General features: G+C 42.7%; 1 protein-coding gene across 3 annotated transcripts in view; it reads left to right on the top strand.

Moving 5' to 3' along the window:
- Nucleotides 1-16,459, top strand: part of CPEB1 (cytoplasmic polyadenylation element binding protein 1) — a 51,710-nt gene extending 35,251 nt beyond the window's left edge. For 2 of the 3 annotated variants that reach the window (XM_040413779.1, XM_040413778.1), the window contains exons 3-12: nucleotides 402-602; nucleotides 5,832-6,049; nucleotides 6,293-6,545; nucleotides 7,821-7,934; nucleotides 8,177-8,281; nucleotides 9,704-9,840; nucleotides 11,126-11,324; nucleotides 11,407-11,501; nucleotides 12,911-12,991; nucleotides 15,006-16,459. In XM_040413779.1, coding sequence (XP_040269713.1) covers nucleotides 402-602; nucleotides 5,832-6,049; nucleotides 6,293-6,545; nucleotides 7,821-7,934; nucleotides 8,177-8,281; nucleotides 9,704-9,840; nucleotides 11,126-11,324; nucleotides 11,407-11,501; nucleotides 12,911-12,991; nucleotides 15,006-15,116 — 1,514 coding nt within the window. In that variant the 3' untranslated portion in view covers nucleotides 15,117-16,459. The remainder of the gene's footprint in view (nucleotides 1-401; nucleotides 603-5,831; nucleotides 6,050-6,292; nucleotides 6,546-7,820; nucleotides 7,935-8,176; nucleotides 8,282-9,703; nucleotides 9,841-11,125; nucleotides 11,325-11,406; nucleotides 11,502-12,910; nucleotides 12,992-15,005) is intronic. The other variant, XM_040413780.1, reaches the window with a different exon arrangement.
- The last annotated feature ends 395 nt before the right edge of the window (nucleotides 16,460-16,854 follow it).

Here is a 16,854-nt window from a genome sequence, read left to right as displayed (position 1 = left end):
AGGCTCTTGTCTGTATTCCAGGCAAACAGATTATGCTAGCACAATGATGAAGCCTTGCATTGCTGCTGCTGATTCAGGCTTGGAGTATATCCAGAACTGTGGGAGGGGTTCTGGAAGGGCTGGGAGAGGGATGAAGGCAGGGCCCCTTGAAGCAAAGTAGCTGCATTTATGTGCGCAGAAGTCTGCTTGTATCTGTTTCCTCTTTTATTCTGACAGCTGCAGATCCTACTGAAACTCCAGGTTCTGCATTAGATGTAACGACTATGCTTAATTTCTGAAGGCAGAAAGGGAGCGTTGGTTTAGGGGGATGGCAGTGGGTGCTACCTGCTGCAGGTGCAGACTTCCTTTCATTTAACATAATGTCGGATAAACAAGGGTCTCTCATTCCTGTTCCTGAGCAGATTTTACAGATTCAGAAGGAGCTACAGCAAGTAGGATGCTCTTCCCAACGTCACACGATCAGTCTCCTCGTGGCCTTCCTGACACAAATGATTTGTGCCTTGGTCTGCAATCCCTTAGCCTCACGGGTTGGGACAGACCGTGGAGCACTCAGGACTCTGAGCTTTCTGGGTCGACCAGCACACCATCAGCTGCCCAGTCAGGTGAGGCCCTCTTAATTTCATATGTTGCTGATATGGTTGGGCTATAAAGGCTTACTACTGCATTTTACAAACTAATATTTATATTTTGTAAATAATTTGGAAAGACTTTGTTCAGTTTCATTTGTGCAGTAAACATGACTTCACAAATCTGCCATTTACATTATTGTTCCCTGGGATAGGATTGTTTGTGTTAATGTTTCTTGGCATTACCCTGGTACCATCTATGGTCAGTGCAATAAAGGTTTCAGCACTCTAGCGCCAATCAATATCAAGAGCACTGGTGGAAATGGCCAAGCACCGCTTTGGTCAAGGACCTGGAATGGAGCAGCAGGGAGAAGGCTCTGGCATGGAATTGTTAATGTCTCAGCCACAATATTGGAATTGAGGAGGAAAGACTGGGCCCCTGCTGCAACAATCAATGGGGGGCCTCACCAGTTGGGTCTCCTCTGCTTTAGTATTTATACCGACAATATAAATGGATGACCGTCTGACAGGAATAGGCAAATGCTAACTATGAAGGGGAGCAATTTTTGGCCCTGCCTAAACGTCAAAGCACCAGATGGTGGCCTCTGCTTGCTGAGAGCAGGAGCTGTGGAATTGAGGTGCATGCTGTTATGGGTCTCTAAACAAACTAAAGGATGTTCATTGCTCCAAAGCAGGCCCTTTAAAGTGGTTGTCTGGGTTCAGAGTTGAACCCGGACATACCCAGAATATAACCCAGGCAGCCCCCCTGATGGCAGCTCTGGGGTGGCTTTAGCACTGCCCTAGCTGTCTTACAGGCTAGGGCAGTGCTAAAGCCTGCCCATCAGTGCCGTTGTCAGGCTCACTGCTTGGTGGAAGCCTCTGCCTGGCAGCCCTAGTGAGAGACTGGTACGTCACCGAAACTCCATAAAATGCCTTTGCCTTGCATGATTCAGCACTGGGCAAAGGAGGGCATTGGAGCATGAAGTGCAGCGATGCTCATATTAGTTCAGCTCTGAACCTGGACAACCTCTTTTAAATTTGCCTAGTATTTCCACTCCCCTCCAACTACTAGGTAAAGCTATGTTAAATGAGTTATCCAATATAATTAAATCTTCAAGCCCCAGAATGGTCTAAAACAAATGTTATACTGGTCTTTGCCCATGGCCAGTCCTTTCACTGCTTTATCGCCTTATATGGGTATTTTTATTGGGTTATTCCAGCTATGAAATGTTTTCTTTCCATAGGATAGAGGATCCTGCTGCTGGAAACCCCACCAATCATGAGAACAGAGGCCCCATATTGTATTCCTCAGGGCCAACAACATAATGAACGGAGCAGTAGTTCAGGCATGTGTACTGCTGCTCCATTTATCTCTATAGGAGTTCTGGAGACAGCAAAGTACAGCGCTCAGCTGTCGTCCTATTGGCGCACACAAAACCTGTCCTAATCACACAGGACAAGTCTCTTCTGAACTGAAAAGAGCTGCCTCATCCTCTCTGCTTTGTCAGGGATTGATTAGGGATAAGTGAATTTCATATTTTTACATTTGTGTTCAGTTTGCGTTGTGGTATTTACTAAATTGCGTTATGGATTCTGTTACCACGGACCATAACGCAATTCCATGATAGAATGCCTTTAGAGGCATTCCGTTCTTCATGCCATCACAATAGAAGTCTATGGCCTGCATAACTGATCCATCCAGTTTCCGTTATGCAGGAAAGGACTCCAGCATAACAGACAGGACAGATCCATTATGCAGGCCATAGACTTCTATTATGACTGGATGCCTCTAAAAGCATTCCATTATGCATTCAGTCATAGAATTGTTATGGTCCGTGGTAACGGAATGCATAACGCAATTCAGTGAATGCCACAACACAAACTAATTTCAAAATTAGTTTTGCTCATCCTTAAAGGGGTATTCCCATCTTAATGATCACTGTTGAATCTATTAATGATTTAACAGTGATAATTTTTCTAAATATATTTAACTAATTCCCACCCCTTAGAAGAAAATGAACATATACTTACCTGACTATCTTCCGTCTCCCCTGGTTACGGCGACTGCTCTTCTCAGGAATCACGGTGGCCGCTCTTGCGCAGACTACTTCTTCTCTTCTGCCGGCCACGCGCAGTCCCGCAAGTGCACGCCGAGGCAGCGCATGTGCTATGGTGATTTCTTCCTGGCCAGTATAGTATACTGGCCAGGAAGAAGTCACCAGGGCGCATGTGCGGCGGCGTGCGCATTCAGTCCAGCGCCTGGCTGGGAGAAGACTTCAATCAAGATGGAGCCCGCCCCCTGCCGAAACCAGGAAGTGGACAGCGCGCCGGGAGCAGGTAAGTATAAAACTGTGTGGTGAGAATACCCCTTTAATGTTCTTGAATACAGTATAAATATGATCTTCAGCTGAATCTCTGAAGGAATGGAGTTCATGAGGAGGGTGGGGATGTGGCTGAGCAGCAGCACTTGTATGCAGTCTCCATTACCACAGTCTGTCCTGTCCGTTTTCTCTGTACTTAATGTCTCCTCATGAACTCCATTCCTTCAGATCTTCAGCTGAAGATCATATTAAACTGTATTCAATAATAATCCCTGACAGGTAGGAGAGGGATGAGGCAGATCTTTACCTCAGTGTGGTGAAGTAACTTGTCCTGCTGTGATTAGGACAGCTTTTGTGTGTACACTTTATTTCCCCAGATTGCTCCCCAGAAAAAAACAAGGTATTTGGGAATATATTTATAATAAGTAATATGTAAGTTTTTGTTTTTTTCATTTTCTTAATTCCTGGAGAACACCTTTTTTTTTTTTTTTGTTTAAAGGCGTTGTTTGTCCAAGTTATATTTATTGATGACCTATCCTCAGGATAGGTCATCAATATCAGATCGGCAGTGGTCCGACACCCCAATCAGCTGTTTGAAGAGGAGGCGTGCGCTGGGCCTCCTTCACGGTTTACCTTCTCGCTGTTGCATCTGCAGCGGTGAGCAGGTGTAATTGCACTCAAGCCGTCCCATTCATTTCCTGAGGATAGGTCATTAATAAATATAACTTGGACAACCCCTTTAAGGAGTTGCTGGGAGAAGACCAAATGCACACACGTGAATGTTCAGTAGAGTCCCCTGACTCCTGCGTCTCGGATGGTTTATACCAACAAAGCCTGGGTTTACCTCTTTAGTCTAAACTTACTATTCAACACTTTACCATATGTGTCATGAGAATGAGATGTCTTTGCAGAGTCCAAGCTGTATATAGGGAATGACCTAAAGAGGTATATATTGAAAATAAGGTCACTTGTCCAAAACTGCTGACATAACACAGCTGACAGCAGCAAAACTTGTGTTTTATACATCTTAATAATCTATCAAAATTCATTTACTTTTAAATTTCCTCCTTCTGAACACAAATTTCTTCCTCATGTTAATTGTCGCACCTGCATAGCTACATTCTGACTAGCTCCCCTGGACCAGGACATTCTAAGATTACAGCCTGTCCGTTGGTGATGGGCTATAATGCATTGGTATTCCCTTAGTGGAACTGAAATTATAGGTTAAAGTTTAATATCTTCCTTGTTTTAAAGTTGTAAACACATGTATATGGTATAGCACGGTTACCACAGCCCATATAATAAAGAACATGTTTTAAGGGAATCTTTTGGAATGATTTAAAATGGCCACCAGCAACCTGTCCTACAATGTGAACAGGGCTGGTTGCCTCCACTTGTAGAGCTGCTTAAGGGGGAAAGGTTTCTTGGCCCACTACACTGCAATAGATTATTGTGATTCTGCCTATGAGATGCTATCATGGCTGAGCAGCCTGACAAAGTGCCAGTGCAGTGAGACCCCACCCTCTTACTCCCCTAGACAGCTCTGCAACTGGAGGCATACAGTCCTGCTCACATTCTAGGACAGGTTGCTGGCAGTCATTTAAAATCATTCCCAGAGAAGAACTTTAAACTGCCCCATGAACCTACAGTGCTGCATTGTTTTTGTATTTATATTTTTTCTTAATCCTCCTCCCCTGCCCCCTCTATAAAAAGTTCTATGTACCAATGAAAACTTAAAGGGAACCTGTCATGTGGATATTTAATTATAATCTAACTAATTATATACAATCCTTAACCACTAAAGTACCTTAGATGTATTCACTTACTGGTGTGACAGATGGTTACCTCATAATATACACACAGATGCCTCATGCTAATGAGCTGATTTGAGTCCAGCGTTTATTTAACAGCTTTAGCCACTCCCCTGCCCACCTGCTGCTGAGTCATATGGAAAATAACTGTCAATCAGCAGCAGGTGGGCGGGGAGAGTCAGGAGCTCATGAATATTCATGACTCCTCATTATCAGCTGGAGCTTTTCAATACAAGATGTTGGCAGATTGAATGGGTCAATTAAAGAAAGTGACCCAGCATTTTGCTAAGAGAATCAGTCACTTATTTATGTTGCCCTTAGTTAGGACACCATAAAACTGGTGACAGGTTCCCTTTTAAACTACATCTCAGCCTGCATAATACAAACCCATATACAGCTATATTGGCAGAAAAGGAATGTTCTTGCTCTTGGCATGCTGCAACATACTATTTTTACATGAGACATGCTATTGTGCAATAGTAGTAAACAAAAAACTACACATTTGGCAGTCATTGTACTAATTTATATTTATCCCAAATGGTGTCACTAAATATAATCCATCCTGCAAAAAAACTCGTAGCTAGAAACAAAAGAATATAATCGCTTATCGATGATGATCCAATCTCCCAACCCTAACTTGTACAGAAGTATTAGAGTACAGTACAAGTGTATAGGGATTCTTACTAGGATGTAATAGTGGTCAGGACATGTTCGGGCCTTTGGGCTTTAGAATGCCCCTCACCCCATGACAAGTCTCTGGTTAAGGTTGGGCACTTCTGAATTTATTACATGAAAATACTTCTGCAGTTCGGGCAGTGATTCAGCAAAATGCATCCTTGGGGTCATTAGTGCCAAGTCTCAAAATAGATACTGCAGGGATGTAAAGCATACAGGCCTAGTGTGCACATGTAGTGCTGACTTGTATGCAAGTGTTATATTGGATTTTGAAATGGGATTTCATCCTCTGCATTGCAAGTGTATGTATTTAGTGGTGTTGCTTTTTCTTTTTATATATAAAGGTTTTTATACATGTTTGCCAAAGCTGTGCCTATCAAATTGAAGTTGCTAGACTGCAACACAATCTTTCTCTAAAATCCTTAACAATTCTGTATATTGTCAATTCTTTTCCTTAGTTTTCAACCTACTTGGCAACCCTCTAGGCAAACCTCCACCACTTGGCTTCTTGCCATTGGACCCGATTGGCTCAGACTTGATGGAGAAGTACCCTTCCCCACTGCTACGCAACTCTCGCCTGGACAGCCGCTCTTTTTTAGACTCCCGTTCTAGCAGCCCTTCTGATTCAGACACTAGTGGATTCAGCTCTGGCTCGGACCACCTCTCAGACTTGATTGTAAGCAGGATCTAATGTTGCTGGAAACCATAACTAGTGATGCTTAAACTTTAGTCTGCAAATAACTGGGTTCTAATGCACGGACCACCTAATATAGAAATGTCATGGTATGTGTTCATGTTTTTATGTAGTGATTCTTGAATATAGTTGTAGTATCTGAGCTATGGCTATTGAATAGGCTTTTCACAGCAGCGCCATGTTTTAGCGGACACTGTATTGATGCTTCCCTTCTCCCCCTAACAGTCCAGTCTACGTATTTCTCCACCTCTACCTTTTCTTTCATTGGGGAGTGGAGTTTCCCGGGACCCTCTAAAGCTGGGGCTTGGCTCAAGGTTTGATCCAGATCATGCTGCTCTAGCTGCAGCCACTGCTTCCCCAATTGGAATGCCAAAAAGATGGCCTGGTACCTCTGTATGGCCATCATGGGACTTACTGGAATCTGCTGATGATCCATTCAGCATTGAAAGAGAGGCACGCCTGCACAGACAAGCTGCAGGTAATATTTCAGCCAGTTTGTAATTTGCTTTTTCAGCTGTAAACTTAGACCATTTATCATATCTTGAAGCCTTTTATTAGATTATTTGGCTTACACCTGACTCTGAAATGCTGTGTGGGGCATAAACCTCTTGTTGTAATCTGCCCTTCAGAATGCCAGCACCAGGTGGTGGTGGTTCAACTTGGCGTTTTGGAACTGTTAATGGGGTATGTCCTGTTCCTCACGCTCCACCACATACAAGTTCATGAAGTGTCTAGACGTGGTCTCCATTCAGTCTGTGGTCCATTGGCTGCCGGTTTACATACAGGAATGAGTCAACTTACCTGTTAAGGAATATTTACTAATTAATAACTCGTCTGTTTCATACTTTTTGGGTATCGCTGGAAGTCCAAACGCCCCATACCTGTCTGCATGAGTTACCACTTAAGGATCTGACCTGCTGTAAAGCTTGCTCATGTCTTATTTGGTGTCTGTACAGTCAAGTATGGTATACTAATTTCCTCTTGGTGGCTTGAAATCATGTGTTCATATTTCATATCTGCCAGTTGGCTGGGCCAGAATAAAGGCGGCTGCAACCCTAGTCTATACCTGCAGCTTATCCAGTATCAGGAGGTAGAACGTCGGGCTGAGAGTGCCAGATAAGTATGGCACAAATATAAGGGGGTGTCAATTTTCTGCACTCCCAGTTAGCAGGGACATGGATCCTAAGGAAATGCTGCCTTTCCAATACAGTGAGGATAAAGCTGTTCAGGCTTGTTCCAGGAGATCTCTTATGGAGACGGATGAGGACCTGCATTGACAGGAGTCAAAGGAAACTTGCTAACAATTCTACCTGCCCAGTGAGCAATGGGCAGGATTTATTACTTACTCTGAAAGGAAAAGCCCTGGAAACTTGTCTGCCTCTAGATCTAGCAGGCTTGCAATACAAGTGCTCTTATTGTACAGGGTGAGCTCAGTCATGCAGAGATGATAAACGTTGAGGACCCTGTTCCTAGGAGTACTTTTGTTGTGAAAGATTGCCATCCCTACCAATGTACTGTGGGGCAGATACATGTGACCTGGTGTATTTTCAATTTACCTTAAGTCTGCAAAATACACATTTCTTGTGCTTAGCACATGTGTGTTCTGATATGTTGGTCAGCATTGTGGCAGCTGTAAAGTACTTGAACTTTTCGGCATTTAAGTTGTATACCTACGTGTGCCTTACGTTGGTGGTAACATGATCAAAAATTGTGTTCTGTTAAATTGCTTTTTTTTTTTTTTCCCTCTCTAAAGCGGTAAATGAAGCTACCTGCACATGGAGTGGTCAGTTGCCTCCTCGTAACTACAAAAACCCAGTTTATTCTTGTAAAGTATTTCTTGGTGGAGTTCCTTGGGACATTACAGAGAGTAAGTTAATACTGGAACAGGATCCATTCCCACCACCACCCCCATTGCTCGTGTACATTAAAGCTTTCCTGTAATATGACCAGGCTGGTTCATGAGCTGATCAATAGAGGTTGCTGAAGCAGAAAATGTGATCAGCTAGGCAGTCGCCTAGCTATTTTATATGGAAGGGCCATGTCCAGCAGATCAAGATGTTGAATTTTTTTTATCTGCCTATAGAGCTCTCAAACTGTTTTATTTTGCAGCTGGACTGATAAACACATTCCGGGTATTTGGAGCATTGAGTGTCGAGTGGCCTGGTAAGGATGGAAAGCATCCCCGTTGTCCTCCTAAAGGTAATATGCCCAAAGGTAATACCAGAATGGTAGGAGCAAACTTTTATTTTTGGCACTTACTTGGTGTGCACTGGTGCTGCTTTTCTTGCATGGGACAGATAGCTGGTGACACGGTGATGGGATAGGTATGAAATGACTAATGCTAAAAACAGGTTGGTGTAATACGCACCAGCCACCTATTCTGAAGCTGGCTTTACACAAGTTCCGCTTAGTGAAGTGCATACTAGTTCCCCCCCTCCCTTCCATGTAAAATGCATGATGGTTCCATAGGTTGCAAAGACAAATGGGATTCAAACTTGTCCATTGATTATGTATAAGTGCTATTTGAAAAGCATCTAGCGTTTTTGCTTTTAACGATCGTAGGATTTGCTGTGAGTTACCAATTAATGCCAGCCTAGAGCTGAAGGATACTGAGTCTACCACGGAGTAGGGGAACCCATCTAGGCCTGTAGTTTTAATAGAGCAAATGATCAGAGGTTGCTTTGGAGCCAACTGCTTTAACACAAGTATAACTTGTCTTGATAACCATACCCGACAGGGCCATTTACCTCTTTCCTGACCAAACACATTTTCTGCTGTTTTGGCACAGGACCACTCTTTAAATATTTTATTTTTTGTCCTATATTTATGGGAAAGTCTCTTGTGCTTTTTTGGTAGCAGAGTGCAGCTGCTAATTATGCAAGGACCGTCAGGGATGTCCTTGCAATGAAGTGTAGACCAACCAGATGTAAAGTCAAGGTTTAGTGGTAGGTTATTGGACAACTGATGTAAAACAGTATCTTAGACTGCAGAACTTTTATGGGATAGTCCATTCACCCAAAAACTTTTAAGGCTGAGATCACACTTCAGTTATCTCTGAATAGGCTTTGCTCCTGGTTTTTGCTCACAATAAGGTATAATGGAAGGAATTATGCCTGTGTTTTTAAATAAGTGTGACCTCGGCCTTAGATGTGAGAGACTCTGAAGGAATGAATATCTCTCGTTTTGGCTAGGACTAATCTGCCTCATCACATGACAGGATGAAAAAGGCACTTTCAGAGACTTCTTGATGTCCTGTCTGCCAATCACCATTCATGGGTTGCTCTCCTGCTAGCCCTACCACCTCTGACCAGATTTAATTTATGACTTATCTTACATGCTAGATTATTCCCAGCTAGTTGGCTGGAGGTCCGGGTGACATGCTGTATCATCCCCTTAGACGGCTATGGCACAAATCCTGTTCTGTTGGCATGGCTATAAGAGCTTCATTCCAACACTGGAGGCTCTGCAGTAATCCTTTTCGGGGTTGTGACCAAGTCACTGCTCATTGCTGGGCATCTGATAGCTGTGTGTTGTCTGTACCCATATGAACTAGTTCTTTTGAGAAGACTACTTTAGCTTAAGTTAGACAAAACCTAAACTATTCAACTTCTAAATGCTATTTTCTCAATACTACAGGCTATGTGTACTTGGTGTTTGAATCTGAAAAATCTGTGAGGGCACTGCTTCAAGCCTGCACTCAAGACTTGCTAAGCCAGGATGGGCTGAGTGAGCACTATTTCAAGATGTCAAGTCGCAGGATGCGCTGCAAGGAGGTAGGGTGTTCACAATCCAGTTTAGAGTCTTCATGGAGTATGTGTACTGTGGCAGCATGAGGTTTGGAGCTTTTAATGAGTAGTACCTTTTGTTGGGACAGTATTTATGCTTGATGGCTCTCTATCTTGCATCTACAGTACATGGCACTTGACTGCAAATCCTGAGACTTGTAGTAATGGTTGACATATGCCATCGACTTGTGATTGTTGCTCCAGTGGTGGCATCTACATTGGTTATGTTGTGATGGCCTATCTTGTGCTATATCAGTCTATAACCCCTTCAAGGTTACTTGGCTGACTGCTCATTCTGCCAATGGTTATCTATTCTGATCCTCCAATATATGTATGCTTAGCAATGTTCTCATATGTAGTGAAAGGGGAGAAAACCACTGCCAGGAGACTGGCAGTGGCTATCTCCTAACATCTATCGGTGGAGAACTTGGAGGTCACCATACCCATTTAGATGCTCAGTTCAACTAACTCTTTAGAAATTAGGTGGTTTGGCAGGTATGCATTTGCTGCCTGATATGGTTGGTCATAAGTGCAAGGACCCTCTTGAAGCACTCCAATGTGCCTTTGAGACATTCCTCCTATTGAGTTTTGTTTAATGAGGTGCTTGGAGCATCATGGGGTGGGCTAAGCTCCTTGGAGCAGCACTTCACCTCTTTGAGCCTTAGCCACTCCCTCTGCCACCAATTGGATGGAAGGGCCAGACATGATGACTGGTCTGATGCCTGACCCTGGAATCCTGCACATGCACTGGTAGGAGCTCAGACAAAAGTTTGGATTTGAGTGGTGATGGCCTAATGAGAAGTACTGCACATATGCCTTGAACTCTTACAAGCACAAGTGAGGATACAGGGCTTGGCATTGAAGCAGTGATGCCTGGCCCTGTCAATCAGGAGAGACTGACTAAGGTAGGAAGGTGGATGTGGAGTAGTGCTGAGGTGGTAAACCTGCACCTTGATGCACAAAGCACCTCATTAGAAGAAAAATATAAAAATAGGACTAAAGACACATTAGATTGCGGTGAGGAGTCCTTGGAGTCGGCATGTTCAACTCTACCAGGCAGTATTCCCGGTTTACTAGGGTTGCTCATGCTGACTATGTTCTTTTATCCTTAACAAATTTATATGGGTGGTCAAGGAAATCTGACCCAAAAATAGAGGATGAAAATCTCTATCAAGAATGCTTCAAACACTCATTGACTATATCAGAATGGATTCATAAGAAAATTAACCAGTTGCAGTGAGACTGCTATCTTACGTTTCTTTTTTTTTTGTAGGTGCAGGTCATTCCTTGGGTGCTGGCAGACAGCAACTTCGTTCGTAGTCCATCTCAGCGTCTGGATCCCAGTAAAACTGTGTTTGTTGGGGCTTTGCATGGAATGCTGAATGCTGAAGCTCTTGCCTCTATAATGAATGATCTATTTGGTGGGGTGGTCTATGCTGGCATTGATACCGATAAGCACAAGTACCCAATTGGTGTGTAACTGTCTTTATTACTAATTCGGTTGTTGTAGCTCATCACTCAACTTTTTTTTTTTTTTTTTTTGCAATAAAATAGGTTCTGGCCGAGTGACTTTCAACAACCAGCGTAGTTACCTGAAGGCTGTTAGTGCTGCATTTGTGGAGATAAAAACTGCCAAATTTACCAAAAAGGTAAATGTAATACATTTGGGCAGACTTTAAATGGTTAAACTGTTGCCTGTAGCAACCAATCACAACAAAGCTATTGGATTCTGCTCTTAAAATGCTGATTGGATTCTTTAGACAACTTTCTTAAATGTGCCTGCCTTTTTCTAATTCAGCTAAAATCCGTTTTATACACCAATGTTCATCGCTAAATTTCATTATTCACATACCTGTGTCTGCATTAAAATCTGGAAGTGACAGATGCTGCTCTTGGTGTAGAAATGGCATAGAAATCCACATGGAAACTGAACCGGCACTTCGCTGCAGGGACCGTTAAGGCCATCTGCACACTGTGGAATATGTATAGTTTTTCTGTTTCCTGTGCAGGAAAACCACAGTGCATTACAGTACGAGCAAAGTGTGTGTGTGTGTGTGTGTGTGTGTGTTTACACATCTGCTTTGCAGATTTCCAAAACCGCCTATTGAATTATCTGACAGCGACACAGCTGTGAAGTCTATTTCAGCAAAAGCAGCCAGTCTCAATCAGGGAAACATTTCTACACAAAGGGTCCTTCTGTAGATTGGAACTTTCCAGCTAAGCAAGGGTCACTCAGTCTTGGAGAATTGAACTGAGTGTGATGCTGACACGAATTGTACTCTGTAATAGATCAGCAAGGTGTCATACCCCTTTAAAATCTGTAGCGCTACAACAGGTCTGTGTAGCCTGTGCCAAATAGATGGTGAGAGATAAAGGTTATCTAGGGAGTAAAATTCTCATTCATTTGTAGTGTCCCTTGGATGCATATTATCTGCCCCATTCTCCTGCTTGGTATCAGTACAGTCCTCAGTGTTGTGGAGCAAGGGTCCTTTATTTGGAAGGTCCAGGTAGTGATTGGTTACAGCCGTGCCTGAAAAGGCCAAAATACAATGAAATAAACTTGACATTGTCATTCTAGAGCTGCCTAATATAAAATAATGCGCTGTACATGGAACACACAGATGTGATTGCAGAGGACTTGCTTTGCATGGTATTGAAAGCCAAAGCCAGTGCAATGCAATCACATGTAGGATCTTCCCTTCATTCAGCACTACTGGGCTATAACTAAGGTCCAGCAGTCAGATGATGCATGGTCGTGACACCTGCAAATGGCCTGAGACTACTGCACTGAGAACTGAGCAGATGGGGTAAGAATAGGCATCTAAGGGAAAGTTCAATGAGACAAATATTAGTCCCTGGATAACCCCTTTAATTGGAATGACTGGAATAATTGTTTTCAGCTAGCACTACTTGCGTACACAAACTGCCCGTTGGCACTTATCTTTGCATATAAGGTTATCAGACAAATAGAAGCAGAAATGTGTTTTTAAATGACTTGTCAAGAGTGCTGGTAAATTAATAACATCAACTTTTTTTATTTTCATGTACTTTGCTTTAGGTTCAGATTGACCCTTACCTTGAAGACTCTGTGTGCCAGGTTTGCAATTCTCAACCAGGTCCTTTCTTCTGCAGAGACCAGGTAGTCCTTTCCAGAATCTGTGGTGTAGGTTCTGAAAACTTATTAAAGAGGCATGGAATACAGCACTTGATTAGGAAATTAACCCATTCTGTACCAAAGTTTGTAGAGGCACCATGCTCTGAATTTATGGATGCTACTGGGTTATAGATTTTGAGATGTGTGGGGGCTTATTTTTGCCATTATTGGAACTATTGAGTTACTTACGACCTGATTGCTTTTTATTGTGATTTTTGGGAAGCGGGATAAAGAAACAGCAGCAGTTCTACCACCGCTTGTTTGTTGCAGCATGCAGTGGGGAAAAATTACAGAATTGGTATCTTACTGACCAGCAGAATAAAGTTATTCTATGTAGTGTTTTTTATTTTTCGCTGTGGGACTGATCCCTGATTCAATGCAGTACGGCATATGCTGTGTCAGGGATGCTTAACCTGCGGCACTCAAGCTGTTGCAAAGCTACAATTCCCAGCATGCACTGCTGTAGGCCGATTGGGCATGCTGGGAATTGTAATCTGCCTACAGCAGTGCATGCTGGGAATTGTAGTTTTACAACAGCTGGAGGGCCGCAGGTTGAGCATCCCTGTTCTATGTTGTACTGCGTTGTAACTGATAGTTGTCTTCGAACCAGTCTGGGCTTTATAGGTTTCCATACATGGCAGGCCTGAAGGCTTTCATAAAGCTTCCATGTGCCATAGCAACCACTGTTGCCCTGATCACATGGGGAGGGGGGCGGCGGCAGCAATGGAAAACCTTAGATGCTGCAGTTGGGATTGACTGGCGCAACATTCGAGTTAATACAACTGCATCTGTTTTCAGCGATACTAGTGGATACAGCAGGGGCCTGGCTGTCAAATGGCCTGGCCCCTGTGCTGTTTGAGTGGGCACAGCTCCTACATATAGTGCTGTGCTTGAACGTTGGGTTTACTGTATGAGTTAAAGCGGGTTCTCGCTTCAACAAATGGCATTTATATAGAGTTAAAACAAGCCATATACTAAAGTATTATCCATATTGCTTCCTTGGCTGGATTAATTTTTCCATCGCATACACTTCTTGTTTCCATGGTTATGACCACTCTGCAATCCAGCAGTGGTGGCTGTGCTTGTACGCTACAGAAAAAAGCATCAGTCTAGGTCACCAGAGTCTGGCACTTTTTTCCTATAGTATGCAAGCACAGCCACCACTGCTGGAATGCTGGGTGGTCGTAACCATGGAAATGAGCAGTGTTTAATGGAGAAATGGAAGCAATATGGATAATTGGTGCCATGTATTCTCCATGATAAATGTCACCTGCTGAAGTGAGAAAACCCCTCTTAAGAGACAGAAATTTGGAAATTCACTTGGCAATTATTGATTGGGATTGTTCAAGGCCCTCCTGGTTACATTGACTTACCAATGAGAAAGGAGTTTGTCATTTGATCCCCGGACATGGTGGGACATTTGGTTAATCCTCCTGTGTAAAAGGGCTTTAAGAGGACCGCTCACCTCTCCTGACATCATTCAGTAACTATGTTCCCCATGTAGTAATTCTGGAGCATCCTTTTATAAACTGCTGTATTACATCTAGAATTTTATGAATGAATTGCCAACAGGGTGAACTGGCCATTACCAGTTGGGAGTGTCCCTGTGCCATATGACACTAATCAGTGCTGCCAGCATTGGACTGCAGGGACCCCAACCCCCTGTCTCTCTCCCAACTGGTGAACTTTCTGACCATTCATGAACTTCCAGAGTTGATAAAGAGTAATAGCACAACATGGATGATTTGACAAGATGCTGTGGCTTGTTACATGCAAGAAATAAAACCCATGTCAGAAGTCACAGATCCCCCTATCTCCCAGTCTGCAATCAGCAGGTTCGCTGATTCAGTCAATCTGTGTAGATCCAGTTTGAGCAGTATTTTCAACTTGACTGAATTTTTTTCCTTTTAATTGTGCAATGCATCTAGTTTACATTTTATCAAGTGTTGCAAAGATATAGCATTACCATATGAAAAAATGTGTTACCTTTTATCATAAGGTTTGCTTCAAGTACTTCTGCCGCTCCTGCTGGCACTGGCAACACTCTATGGAGATTCTTCGTCACCACCGCCCTCTGATGCGCAACCAGAAGAGCCGTGACTCCAGTTAGAATTGTCGCCAGCTAAAAACAAATTCAGTGAATGTGATGAAGAGGACGCTGCGCCCTGTCCCTCCAGACAGCACGAGGAGCATTCATAAATCTTTCCAGGATTATTGCGGAAGTCAGCGGACGGTGGGGGGAAAGTCACTTTTATTTTGTTTGGCACTTATTGTTTGCTGTACCATGTAACAGTTATCTGCACTTGTGCACAGTGAAGTTTTGCCAGGGATACTGTGTGTTTTTTGAGTGTTTTTGTTTTTTATGGTAATGGGGGCATAGTTTTCCTCCTAGCATTGAAGTACCCATATTTGGCTCCAACACTTGCTGAATGTAAGCAATGTGTGCACAGTATCTGGTTTATTGCCCTTGCCTTGGGTCTTTGTTTTTTTTGTTTTTTTTCCCTCCTTTTTATTACAGGCGCTTTTTTTACATTCCTTGCAAATATAGTGGGTGATGCATATTTCATTAAGCTGTTACCCAATTTTTTGCTGTTGCCATACAGTGCCTTCTGATTTCTTTACTGTCCTTCTGAACCACAGACAGTCTGTTCAGTTGGCATTTTTACTGAAACAACGATGGCAGGATCTGCTCTTAATTTAAACCAATCATATTTCATATTTTACCCTCTTTGGGATTTTTACCAGTTCCTTTTTACACTCTTAAAGACGGTTTTTAAGTCCATTTATTTTTTTTTCTTTTCCTGGCAGCTTTTAACATTATTGCAAGTATTCTGTTTCTCGGAGCTGCTAGTTGAAGATTATGACCTAAAATAAAATACTGTATTTGTACAACAGGATTTGCAGCAAAATGACAGACTTGGAGCCTTGGCTGAAAGGATGATTACCATGTGTGTGTATATAGTTTTAAGGATGTTTGTTGCACTTTTTTAATTTGCACTTCAGGGGATGGTAGAGTTTTTAATCACTTCCTTTTTGGATGGCTGGACAGAAAAGGGCTGTAATCGATTTTTCTTTGGAGAATGGGGTAGAGGCAAGAGATGAGACATTTCTCCTGGAGGGAATGTACTTGAGTATTTTGTTACAGGAAGCAGCTGACTTATGCAAATTGTTTCAAGCCTTTAAAATGTGTGTCCCTTTTATTTCTGTACCCCCCTATGTTTGGAAGCTCTGTGCCAAAGATCCCACTGTCTGTAACCCCCTCTTTCTAGTACATGCTGAGCTAAATATGCACTAGCTGCCCTGTATGGGCATTTCTGTGAAGCTGCGTGTGTAAAGTCTCTACCTCATTGTAGTTATGCAAGCAGAAAATGCACTTAACCTACAGATGTGGTGTCCCTTTTTTTTTATTTTATTTTTTTTGTTTGGCACATAATAAACACGTTGAAGCAGTGATTGGGTTTGTTTTTTTGCATCAGACATATGATCTGTGTTGTAACCTCACATGATTCTTGATCTCATAGGACCTGTTCAGACAGTGATTTTGTTGCAGATTTGTAGTGCAGACCTGCAGCAAATTGAAATGCATTACACATGAATAAGGGTGATAAAACATGGTTCTAGAGCAAACTTAAAAAAAAATATATATATATTTTTTTTTTTTTTAGGGTTCATGCACGCAAGCTTAAAGGGTTATCAGTTATTTTTTTTGTTCTTTCTATGTTCCTAACTGGGCAAATGTAACAGCTTTCCAATTAACTCACTATCTCCAGTGCCTGGTTTCTCAGATTTCACTGAGGGTCACATGACCTGTGATGTCAGCTTCTCTCCCTGCTCTGATAAAGGTCGTT

This window comes from Bufo bufo, chromosome 1, assembly GCF_905171765.1.
Source record: "Bufo bufo chromosome 1, aBufBuf1.1, whole genome shotgun sequence".
Taxonomy (NCBI): domain Eukaryota; kingdom Metazoa; phylum Chordata; class Amphibia; order Anura; family Bufonidae; genus Bufo; species Bufo bufo.
The sequence above is the reverse complement of the archived record's forward strand: the minus strand, read 5'-3'. Positions and strand labels throughout refer to the sequence as shown.